This window comes from Chrysemys picta, chromosome 5, assembly GCF_011386835.1.
Source record: "Chrysemys picta bellii isolate R12L10 chromosome 5, ASM1138683v2, whole genome shotgun sequence".
NCBI classification, from domain to species: domain Eukaryota; kingdom Metazoa; phylum Chordata; order Testudines; family Emydidae; genus Chrysemys; species Chrysemys picta.
In genome coordinates, this window is record NC_088795.1 from 86,145,901 (window position 1) to 86,158,937 (window position 13,037).

A 13,037-nucleotide genomic window follows, 5' to 3' on the forward strand; every position below is an offset into this window, starting at 1 on the left:
CAGGGCCGAAGCCCAAGCCGCACCACCCGGGGCCGAAGCCCGAGCCTCAGGGCTTTAGCCCTGGGCGGCGGGGCTCAGGTTATAGACCCCCTGCCTGGGGCTGACCCCCAGCACAGCAGAACTTGAGTCGGCTCAGGCTTCAGTCCCCCTCCTGGGATCGTGTAATAATTTTTGTTGTCAGAAGGGGGTCACAGTGCAATGAAATTTGAGAACCCCTGGAATAGGCGATTGCCTATTTAATCGTCCTCCTATTGAGATCCTGGCAAAACTCCCATAAACTTAACCAGAAACCAAACTGTGCCTGAAAGAGATAAATTTAAAAACATTTTAAAATGAAGTGCCCTTTATGGGGCTTAAAAGCCCCATTTTCTTGGCTTTTGATTTTTTTCCCCCCATCTCATGTAAATTTAGGAATTTTTGGCTTAATCTAAAAGGCTATGAAGCTGAAGCAGCCATTCCTGTTGCTGTACAAGATGAACATTCTGAATCAAGAACCAATTAAAACAGAGGGATTACACTGCTCTACAGCCAAAATGCTTCTGAAATAAATGTAGTCAAACTTTACTAATTCTGGGTCACTGAGAACGAAAATGATGCTTAAATTGTTGATTGGCTCTAGTTTTCAAGATATGCTATTGGGTCAGTATATACGACCCTTGACTTGGGAATAGCGGAGGATAAGTGAGTTATAAAGGGAAAGGATCTCAATTTAAACCAGAAATGACTAAAATACATCTATGACCGGGTTTGGACAGTACTTGCTTTTTAGGCAAAACAATGAATGATGCAATCTGAAGCGGATATTGCATCATACATGATATGAATTGCATCATGTTATTTCTAGAAGTCATGGATGATGCAATCATAACAAAGCTTACATCACTCTGCTGAACAAATTGCCCTATATCAGCTCTAGAAACCATACAGTGTCGTGCTCTCTTATTTGTCAGTGTTTGATTTTGCAAAGGGACACCTTTCTGTTTAGCCAAAGTGAGCAGAGATGCCTCGTGCTTGTGTGAACAGTGCAGATAGCAGAAGTTATGTTTGTGGAGAAGTGACTTTTGCATCACAAAAGCGCAGTATAACCACTATGGTTAAGAAAGCCGATCACCTTTATTTTGGCTGCAAAATTGGAGATCAGGACAAGAGGTGGGCTCCACACATATGCTGCAACACTTGTGCAACAAATCTTCGCCAGTGGTTGAACAGGAAAAGGAAATCTATGCCTTTTGCAGTGCCAATGATTTGGAGAGAGCCAACAGATCATTCCAGCAATTGTTACTTCTGCATGGTGCCTCCAGTTGGGAAAGGTGTGTCAAAAAAGAAAAAGTGGACTGTGCATTATCCAAACGTTCCATCAGCTATACGCCCAGTACCCCACGGAGAAGGACTGCCGGTTCCTGATGCACCAGAATCACTCTCACTTGAGTCAGACGAGGAAGAGGATGAAACTTCTGGTCCTGGACCATCAATGTCACAGGACCCACATTTTCTCCCATCCTCCTCCTCTGAACCACACCTCATAACACAAGGTGAACTGAATGACCTTGTCAGGGATTTGGAACTACCCAAGAGTAAGGCACAGCTGTTGGGCTCCAGACTACAGCAGTGGAATCTCCTGGCAGGTGATGTTAGGGTTTCCATTTTCCGTGACCGTCAGAAGGATCTTGTCCCATTCTTCTTCATGGAAGGTGATCTTGTAGCCTGCAACAACATCAATGGTGTGATGGCAGCCCTCAACATCGTTCACGATCCAGATGACTGGAGACTGTTCATTGATTCATTGAAGACGAGTCTTAAAGCTGTTTTACTGCATAATGGCAATGTTTTGCCATCAATTCCAGGTGGTCATGCAGTCCATATGAAGGAAACCTATGACAACATGAAACAACTTTTGAGGTGCATAAACTATGACCAACATCAGTGGCAGCTTTGTGGTGATTTGAAGGTTGTTGCTCTCTTGCTTGGTCTGCAGACTGGATACACAAAGTACTGCTGTTTTCTCTGCGAATGGGATAGTCGTGCAAGAGATTCCCACTACATCAAGAAAGATTGGCCACTCCGACAGTCATTGGAGCCTGGGAGGAAAAGTGTTCAGCATCCACCCCTTGTTGAATCAAGGAAGATTTTGTTACCACCCTTACACATCAAGCTGGGTCTGATGAAGATCTTTGTCAAAGCCATTGACAAAACACAAGCAGCTTTCAAGTATCTCCGTGGAAAATTTCCAAGGTTAAGTGAAGCTAAGATAAAGGAAGGTGTCTTTGTTGGTCCTCAGATTCATGAACTTCTTCAAGATGATGCATTTGACCATGCACTGCGTGGCAAGGAAAAGACGGCATGGAAAGCCTTCCAGTTAGTGGTAATAAATTTTCTCGGAAACAACAAGGCAGACAACTACAGGTTGTTGTTGGTGGAAAACCTCCTCAAGGCATACAAAAGCCTTGGTTGCAACATGTCACTAAAGATACATTTTTTGCACTCTCATCTAGATATTTTCCACCGAACTGCGGAGCAGTGAGCGACGAGCACGGCGAGCGATTTCACCAGGATGTTGCAACAATGGAGAAACGCTATCAGGGCAAATGGAGCCCATCAATGCTTGCAGACTATTGCTGGACAGTGACAAGAGATGCTCCATTTAATGAATACAAGAGACAAGCCAAGAAGCGCTGAGTAGACACTGAATAGGACTAAACTATGTACATAATAGTTTTTTGCCTTTTGTTTCATAATAAATTTTATTTATATAACCCTTTGCTGATTTTTAAAGTGTTACATAAACAGGACAGGTGAAATATCATGTAAAGCAACCATAAACACATGAAAAGACCGAGGTTTACGATTTATGATTAAAACTCTACTATCTACATAATATACATAGCCATAAAATGTAAAAACTTAAATATCTTAGAAACAATAGCCAATCAATTGTTTTAATTGTCATATTTGAATTCAGCACATCAAAATACATAATAAATAGCACATTTTATCTCTGAAGCAGACGACGTCTCAAAAATTGTAGACCAGTGTTATAGAAGCCAGAGTAGAGAGCTGCTTATTCACAATGCAGTTATTGATTATGCAAATAATTGTACTCAGATTAACTAAACTGCTGTCAGTCAGAAAGGTTGGAAGGATTCAAATATACAGTTTAAAACTATTTGCACCATGATCGTGCACAGCATAAATCCACAACCAGAGTACAGGGAACAGCAGAACAAAAAAACCCCTGAATCTTAAAGTAGCTGTTCAGCAGCTCTACTCTCTGGCTACGACAATTCCACTTACATAAGAAATAAAACGCACACTTTAATTAAATTCTCAGATTGTAAGAATTACAAATTTTTAATACTGTTCAGGCTTTTATCTTTAAATTAACTTGCTGTGTAAAGGTAAAAGATGTACAGGTTTTTTTTGCCTTTTGTGGGGTATTATATTAATAAATCTTGTTTCAACTGAAAGTCAGGAGGAGGAATTGTTTGGGGAGACAATCAAAACCAATGAAAGAAAAATATTCTATTTAAAAACGTTAAAGGGACACAGGCAATTCTTATTTGGCCCACAAATTAAAGAATTTGAAAACATCAAACTTTTATGAAAATATTGACCAATACATTTTTTTAAAATTCCAGTAGAAACAGGTAATATTAAAAAAAATCTGTTCCCCTGCAGTGATGGAAAGCCAAAGTTGCAGACCTCAGAACCTGAAAGTGAGGCTGATTTCACGAATATTCATTTATCCAAGATGGAAAAAAATGCAAGAGTAATAGAGCATAAACACTGAAAAATTAGATTTTTACAATTCAGTTAGGGATCTATGGTGTTTCATAAAGTTTTTTATATTATAAATTTAAGTTTAAAGTCCCTCTGAAGCAGGGGTACTCAACCTTCTGCTTTCTGAGGTCCCACCAATATGTTATAAAAACTCCACGGCCCAGCTGTGCCTCAACAACTGTTTTCTGCATATAAAAGCCAGGGTTGACATTACAGGATAGCAAGCAGGGCAATTGCTCAGGGTTCGGCTTCAGCCCTGGGTGGCAGGGCTCGGGGCCCTCGGCTTCAGCCCCACACGGGGCTTGTCTTCACTACGGGAGGTAAGTCGACCAAAGTTATGCTACTCCAGCTATATGAATAATGTCGCTGGAGTCGACGTAGCTTAGGTCGACTTACCCCGGTGTCTTTACTGCGCTGCATCGATGAGAGATGCTCTCCAGTCAACTTCCCTTACTCTTCTCAGAGAGCTGGAGTAGCGGGGTCGACCCAAGAGCGCTCTGGTGTAGATTTAGCAGGTCTTCACTAGACCCACTAAATCAATCCCTGCTGCATCAATTGCAGCAGCGTCTATCTCCCCGTAGTGAAGACCAGCCCATAGTGGGGCTTCGGCTTTCCGCCCTGTGCCCCAGCAAATCCAACAGTGGCCTTGTGCAGACCCCCTGAATCCTGCTTGTGGCATCCAAGGGGCTTTAGACCCCTGGTTGATAACTGCTGCTTTAAAGAGCATTTTAGATTTGTGTTTCAAATGGACCACCTCCATATTAGACAAATCAAACTATTCTCCTTTTTCAAGTTTTACAGTGAGCACTACCACTCTGGTAGTCTGGTCTGTGCACAATGGGGAAAAAAACCACACAGTTAGTTCATACACTCAAGAGTTAGTAGTTTGTTATTTGTTTTTTTTTAAATCATGTTCATGGGCATGTAATAAGATTGTATTTGTAAAAAGTACCTGTACCATAGCTACAAGATTTTGTAACTGTTTAAGTTTTTGTTTTGCAGCTATAAGTCTACTGATCTTCTGCTCAAACTCAGCATCTCCAGCATCAGCATCAGCTACACTGCTTCTGCAGCTAGATAAAGAAACTTCACTGGCTCTGTCCTCTTCCACTTCATCATCACCGCCTTGTGATATATCAATATCTTTGTCACTGTCCCTATTACGACAATCTGAAGGAAAAACAGCAAAAACAGTGCTAATGTTGCAGATGAACACTAGTGAACTTGTTAAAAATCACTAAATGTTCATATGACTAGTGTGTTTCAGATCTGAAGCTGTACTGCTCAATAAAAGGAATCCAATCTAGCATTTAAGCCCTTGTTGAACACTTAGTTTATATGCAAATCTGAAGCTCCCAAACCATGTAACCAGGAAGAAAGCCTAAGGAGTTAACAACATGCTCCCAAACACACACTCATCAGTTTTAGCTCTATATACAGTAATACTTGAATATCTTTTAAAACATACCTAATGTAGAAGACATATTTAAAGTCCTTAAGTTAGCAGCAGATCGGTTATTTATTTCACAGTCTGTATTAAGGTATCTTCCATCTCTGTTAGTAGTTCCACACTGCATGTTGGAATTGCTATTTATTTCACCCCAGCTACTAATTCCCTGGGGGTTTCTAGAAGAAAACATTCATCATATTAAAAATCGGTTCTCAGCCCATTAAAAAACTTTAAAAAAAAACTGGATAAGATATAAATGTTGAAAGACAAGCACATGGATTTTTTTTAAACTTTAATCATTTTAGATTAATGTGCTAAACACTACAATTGCCAAGATAAAAGGTCATTCAAAACAATCACATACAAACATTAACATCCCATTTCCCCTTTAGTGGGACAACCAAAATTCCCCAGTCCAGCTCTGCCCTACACCCCACATCTATCACAGACAGGAGATGGTCTATAGCACAAAAGAGTCCTCTTTTTAAATAATATCTCCCATGTAGGTTTTCAAGTAGAGTTGAAGATGCTGGTCTGAACGTATAAAATGTTACATGGTTTGGGACCTGGTTACTTGAGAGATTATCCGTGCACTCAAGTACATATGGAACCCCTTCAAGGTGAACAGAAGAAGCCTTCGACAGGGGATATCCATGAACATCCCTCAACACTGCAATTCATTTCCACTTTGATTCTCTAGACTAGATTTGTTAGCCTTCCAGGTACATTGCAAATCCCATCTTTATCTAGGACTATGTGAGGTAAGGGTGAGTTAGCAGCCTGATAAATTGAATGCATGGGACTACATTTGGATTTTATAAGGCCTTTTAATGTGCCTGTTTATCCTTTCTGAGTCTTATCTTGAAATTCTAATAGGTATCAAGAGATACATATTGATGCTATAAAATCTGAACAGGAACATTAATTTTGAAACACCATTTTAAAACTTTATAACATTTATATGAAGAGCTTACTTTAACCGTGAAGTCCTTAGTGGAGTTTCATGGTGTAATCAGCACAGGGTCTAATTCACAGTGCATCATTCTAGAGCTATTGTATATTTTAGGAAGACCTTTAAAATGACTCATCAACTGGATTAAGAAAAATATTGTATTAGCCAAGTATTAGCCAAGGTTAGGTTATCAGCATAATGAAGGGTATTTCAAATGAACTGACACAAAACAGTGTCAATTTAATCTAAGTATTAATAACTTCTGGTTAACCACACCATCTCACTATGCAGAACCTACAATAACTAAGGCCACAAAATTTAAGACAAAATATATATTAAAAAAAAGTAACCTAATATTGGTAACAGGTTGTGGATTCTCATTTTCAGAATCGCATTCTGATTCTCCTGTGTCGTCCTCTTTAGTGTTTTCATTCACGGCATCAGTCATCATATCAGATGTCTGTTCATAGTAATGAACTAACTCACGCAACTCATTCAATCTCTTACGAACTTCATTCAGTTTCCTGGAATGAAAGCAGAATACTTTATATGCATATCCCTACTCGATTAAGAAACCTAAATGTAGCATTCAGTTCTTTATTAAACAGTGCTCAAAAAAAGTGCAGCAAACTTAATCAAATTTTAATTTTTACCATGTCCTTATATACATAAACTAATTAATATTTAAATTTACTATAATTTGAGATCTGTAACAACCTTTGCTTGAAGATGTTCTGAAGCCCAAATTAATCTGTATGATATTTCACAGAATATAATACTAATAAGATCTAACTTAAAATAACTAGTTTTTATTTCAGACTTTCTACGTCTTTCAAAAATATGCTACTTAGGAAAAAAAACTTAAAACCTAACAAAAATGTATACAGAACCACTTAAGTTCATCACAGCAAATTAATTAAATAATAAAATTCATAAAACATTTTACTGGAGCTTTTCTGTTGGGTTTAGATTGTCATCCTCTTCACTCTCATTCTGAGAAGCAATGGAATCAGGAGGATAAGGAACAGATGATGCTAGGCTATTAGACTCTCCATTGACAACAGTTACTATGCCTACAGGAGCAGAGGCAGCTGAAGTTGTACTTCTTTGATCAATACTCCTTTGAGGAGATCCTGACACAGGCAAGACTACAAAAAAAGGAAATGAAAAGTATCAAATTTGGCATCTTATTAAAAAGAAGTTTTCAAAAAAAGCCGCTTATTTGATTTACATAAAAATATGTAAAGATAGTAAGTATTAACAGAATATGCAGATCAGCAATAAAGGTCTGTCTTAGTTTTTGCAAATTTCATTGCATTTATTATAGGCGGGGCTGGTGGTGCTGCCTATTATGATGTTTGCCCCACACTTCTCATTATAAGACCTTATTTTCAGTTCCTTGTAACCTTACCAAACTGCAACCATTTGTGCTTAAGTTTTCCATGCTGGGTGTCTGCTTCGCACTGAGTTTGGTTGGAAAATTTCAGCCAAAAAATTCTGTTAACCCTCTTTTTGAAAAGCTCTAGCACTTCAATGCTTTGTAGTGGGGACTTGAAACTTGGCAAGGCTGTGACATCTCTCCTGTGCTCTCAATCGACCCTGCTGCTGGCACAGCAGCATGAAAGAGGAAGTTGTCAGATTTTAATGCAGAAGCTACACTGTCTCTATGAATTAAAGATTATGTCATGTGATGAAATCTCCAGGAATACATCCAACCGAAATTCGCTACCCTAAGCTACAAGTGTGCGCACGCCTCGAATGGGGAGGCAAATATAATTTTAGCATTTCCGAACCTTACAGCACTTGCCTTTGCAACTTTCATAATCTTTTTTTAATGTAGTTATTTTGGATGTAATAGAACATAAATCTCAAGCTTAAGTCCTCAAATGTCAGGAAAAAAGTCACAATGATTCCACAGCAATCTAAAGGTTTGCCTACATGTACATATACAATACGAAAAGTCTCACTCCACATGATTTCAACATTAGCAATGCGATATTATTTTGAAATGAATGGCTTTTTATAAAATGAAGTTAAATAAACTGAAGTATTAGTAAGCAGCCACTAGTTCTATTAAAATACATTTTATAATCAATTAGATATTTGTATATTATATTGAAGCTTACAATGGAGAAAGTTCAGCTTGCAAAACTACCATTGTTTCTCTTAACCATACACAAAACTCAATTTGAAAAACATGAACTGATGTACAATTTCATAAGGCTTTCAAGTATCAGAGGTGTAGCCATGTTAGTCTCTACTGCATCTGAAAAAAAGGGGGAGGGGGAAGCATGAAAGCTTATGCCCAAATAAATCTGTTAGTCTTTAAGGTGGCTCCTTGTTGTTTTTATAAGGTTTTCAAATTCTTTGTTCAATTGTCATTTTGATATGTGCATTTAAAATGAAAGGCAATATTTCTCATCTTCCAAATGTTGTTTCTTGGAGAGCTTTTATATCAAATGTTTAATGTAGGTAACTTGTAACAGTAAACAGAGATATTACAATTAAACCTATGAGTGATAGCTATAAAAGTTATGCCAGCTCAACATCAGTTAAATCTTTGAAAGAATAACCACACTATTCACACTTATGGGTAACATGTAGCCTGGGGGTACCTAAGAGCAGACCTCCTCCAAGCAGCGTCCACTAAACCACACATGCGCCTCTTCCTTCCCCTTCTCTCTGCGTCCCTGAATGTTTTGAGAATGAAGCTACATAAGAGGGCAGTCTGCCCTATACTACCTCAGTTCCTTCCACCACTAACCCAGAGAACCAAGGTAGGACTCTGAAAAAGAGGGGAAGGTGGGTGGGAAGTGTGACTATATAGTCCTCTCGAAGAACTCTTGTGACAAGTAAGTAACTTTTATTTCCTCTTTGAGTGGCTTTGCATACTCCCCACTTACGGATAGTTTGCCCAGCAGTGCTGAAAACTCAGGCGGAGGTAACAAACTAGTAGTAACGGTTGAAGCACTGATCTACCAACTCTGGCAACCTGCTCTTGAAGTCAAATCCAAAGCGTAGTGTTCGGTAAAAGCATAGATTGACCTCCAAGCAGCAGCCTTACAGATTTTCGCAGTAGGAACATGTTTAAGGCACTGCTCTAGTAGAATGAGATTTTACAATACCATGCACAGGAATTAACAACATTCACTGATACACTCTTTAATAAATCTGGAAACAGTCTGAATATTATACTATTAACTACACTTTATTAGCATCTAAAACATGTAACGCTGATTTCCCTTTAATAGCAGGAGGCCTAATGGAAAAAATAGTAAATTAATAGTTTGATTGAAGTGAAATTACGATACTACTTTTGGCAGAAACATGGGGTCAGGTCTAAGAGCTACCTTGTCTTTATGAAAAATAGTAAAATGGCAGATCTGCCATTGGAGCACATAATCCACTCACCCTTCTGGATGATGGTCTAGCTATAATAAATACCATCTTAATAGACAAATAAAAGAAGAAACACTCTGCCAAAGGTTCAAGGGGTGGTTTCATCAGCCTGGTCAAGACCAAATGGAAATCCCATGGAAGGGCTGGATCCCTCAAACAAGAATACAGATTGGACAACCCCTTCATAAACCGTTTAACTGAAATCATGCACAAACAGTCATCTACCATCAATCAAACCATGGTAAGCAGAAATAGATACCAAATGAACTGTTAAAGCAGCATGAGATAAGCCTTCAGACTTCAAATACATTAAATACTCTAAAACAGATGGAACGGAAGCGGAGACCGGAGAATCAAATTTGTCCAGCACATCCAAGAGACAAATCTAGTCCATTTCAAACAACACTCTCTTATGGACAACTTCCTTGAATTAAACAATAAATCATGGACCACAGAGGAACAGCATTATTCAATATTAGTCAAAGTCAAATAGCCCAAGCCGTCAGATGAAGAGTATCCTGCTCTGTTGTTGCGACAGCTGGTCTGGAGACAAAGGGAGACTTTTGTGAATCCTGCCCGACAGATGAAGTAGTACCACTACTGTCTCAGCCAAGCTGGGAAATTGCATCATCACTGCCTTGTTTTGATGTACTTTCTTCACCACTTTCTAAATTAATGAGAGTGAATCAACAGAAGACCCTTTCCACAGTGTAGCAGAAACATGATTGAAATGGACTGCTTGTCTCTTCCTGTTCTTGAACAGTAGAGGGGACACTTCAGGTAAGAATAAGTGCCTCCTTGCTTGTTGATGTAATACATAGCCATTGCATTGTTCATCGCTACCTGAACAACCTTTCACTCTATGTGAGGAAGAAAGGATCTGAGGGCCAAGTGAATTCCAACACATTTATATTCAAGTTCTTTTTGCGAGACAGCCAATGGCCTCAAACTGTAATATGACCCAGCTGAGCTCCCCAGCCACTGTTGGTTATCGCAACCAAAGGCAAAGGAGGATTGAACAAGACTCCTTTGAAGACTTTTGATTTGTCTTCCACCATATCAATAAATTTAGGACATGCTGAGGCACAATGACAAACATTTGGAGACGGTCCAGATTGGGTCTGTAAACCTGAGCTATCCAGGGCTACACTGACCTCATTCTGAGACAAGCACACGGAGTCCTGTAAATGGTTGCTGCCAGAAGGCTCATGAGATCTAGAAAGAAAATCACCTTCTGGGTCAGACTCAGCTGGATGTACAAAAAAAATATTGTTCTACCTTCAGAGACCTTTCCTCTTGGAGAAAAGCCCTTCCCCCTCCTGTTACCAAGTCCAATATAGAACCTATGAAATTCAGTCTCTGAATTGGGCAGAGCTTCAACTTTTTCATGCTCAACAGCAGTCCCAGCTCTGTAAGTAAGGAGACTGTGGAGTTGATGTGAAGTAGCGGGTCCTCTTGTGCAGAGGATTTCAGCAGCCAATCTTGCAAATATGAGAAAAACAAAAATATCCTGCTTTCTTAAATGCCCTACTACTACAGAGAGATACTCTGCAACCCCAAGAGTCTTTACAGAAAGGCCAACTGGCAGGACCTTGTACTGGAAATGTTCTTGGGCCATCAAAAAACGCAGGTACTTCTGATGGTTCAGCCAGATTGAAGTTTGTAAATATCTGTCCTTTTCTATCAAGAATTGTGAACCAATACACAGTTGAAAGCGAGCGCATTATGAAAGACAGGTTTAGCATTTGAAACTGGAACTTCTGAATGTACTTGTTCAATCTTCCCAAATTTTAAACTGGATGGAATCTCCCATCTTTTTTCCTGTAGCGGGAAGCGTCCTGAATAAAAACCCTGATGCCAAAGATATTTGGGAACATCTTTGACAGCACCTGTCAGAAGGAATTTTTGAACCTCTGAAAGAAAGACAGCCTTGCAAGAAAGCTCCTTGTAACGGGAAAGGTAGTGAAATTGAAAGGGGACAGTTATTCAAACTGCACAGCTAGCCATCCTCTAATTTCTAAAGCCTAACTTGTCTGATTTAATAAGCCTTCAATTGTTACTGAAAAGGGCTATCCTGTCTCCAAATAATAGAAGGGAGGGATCCTCATTAATTGGTTCATGACTGTTGATCTTCACATTAAATCTGAGGCCTGGTAGCTGAGGAAGTCGTAGAAGAAAGAGCAGGTTGTTTTGTCTTATGTCTGTATCTGGAAGCCCACTTTCTTGTGCTGGCTCTGCAACAAGCTTTTTGATGATGATGTTGATGTCTCTGATTTGAGGAAAAATAAGCAGATGACTGAGGGCAAACCGGTCTCTGATAGAGGAAAGACGGCATCTTCTTCTGACCAAGGGATGAAGACCCAGTGATTGAGCAGTGGATTTAGTAGCCTTTAATTTCTCTAACAGTTTGCTGATCTTGCTGCTGAAAAGACCATACCCCCCTCATAAGGAAAATCTTCAACTTAAATTTTGGTATCCACACCCAATGAAGAGGGATGAAACCATGCATATCTCTTTAAGATAACTGCAGATGTCAATGCTCTAGTTGAAGAGTCTGAAGCATTAAACGAAGTCTGAGTGTATGCTTCACCACATTTTGAGCCTCCATCAAAATAGTATTTGCTAGCCTTCTGTTATCTGGCAAATCCTGAACAGAATGTTGCCATCTTTCCCCACAGATGGAATTGGCAACAGGTCAGGACCTCCTGGTAATTAGCCACATTAATAACCAAGAGAAGAGGAAGGGGGGGGGGGGGGGGGTGAACGTTTCCCAAGAACATTGATCTTTTTTCCCTTTCAGTCAGCAGTAGTCGATGGGCCTGACCAGACCTAAGCATATTATTGGCAGCAGCCATCACCAGTGAACTAGGGACAGAGTGAAGGGGGGGGGGGGGTTATCTCACACAATTTATCTGTTTGGGTTTTTTTCAGAAATAGGTGGACAGGAACGGGGGGGAGGGAGATCATCCAAACAGTACTAGCAGGCTATAGGAGAGTATCCAGCATCGGAAATGATATTCTGTTCCTAGAGGCAAACCCAAGAACATGACCGGGGGGGAATTTTCCTCCACGGTCAAAGGTGGTAAAAGTTCAATGTGAATGCCATGTGGTCTACCAGGTCATGAAACTGCAAAGTGTCCTCAAAATGAGATGATGCGGAAGCAACTCACACTGAGTCACCTGCCTCCACAATTCTCCTGGCAGGGGATGAGGAGCAATATGCAGAAGACAAGTGGTAATGGGGGCCTGGAGTCACTTGGGTATTGTGGGACTGTCGATGACTGCCTTCCTGGAGGAGAGGGGTTGCACAAGTAGAAGGGACAGGCGCTTTTGAAATGCCTGGGAGAACTTAAATAGGTAGGGGGAAAAAGGGGGCACAACTGCTATACAGGTTGATTTAAGGAAGATCGTACTATGAAGTAACAGGAAATTCTGTATTACACAATGGACTTATCACAT

The 13,037-nt window shown here is 39.9% G+C and overlaps 1 protein-coding gene across 33 annotated transcripts in view; it reads right to left on the reverse strand.

Annotated features, from left to right (window-relative positions):
- The window catches only part of PCM1 (pericentriolar material 1), an 82,747-nt gene that overhangs the window by 45,512 nt on the left and 24,198 nt on the right, over positions 1 to 13,037 (reverse strand). For 27 of the 33 annotated variants that reach the window (XM_065597978.1, XM_042841954.2, XM_065597989.1 and 24 more), the window contains 4 exons: positions 7,126 to 7,327; positions 6,530 to 6,703; positions 5,246 to 5,403; positions 4,730 to 4,947 (listed from right to left, as the gene is read on the reverse strand). In XM_065597978.1, the coding sequence (XP_065454050.1) occupies positions 4,730 to 4,947; positions 5,246 to 5,403; positions 6,530 to 6,703; positions 7,126 to 7,327 (752 nt within the window). The remainder of the gene's footprint in view (positions 1 to 4,729; positions 4,948 to 5,245; positions 5,404 to 6,529; positions 6,704 to 7,125; positions 7,328 to 13,037) is intronic. The other 6 variants (XM_065597983.1, XM_065597979.1, XM_065597976.1 and 3 more) reach the window with 1 other exon arrangement.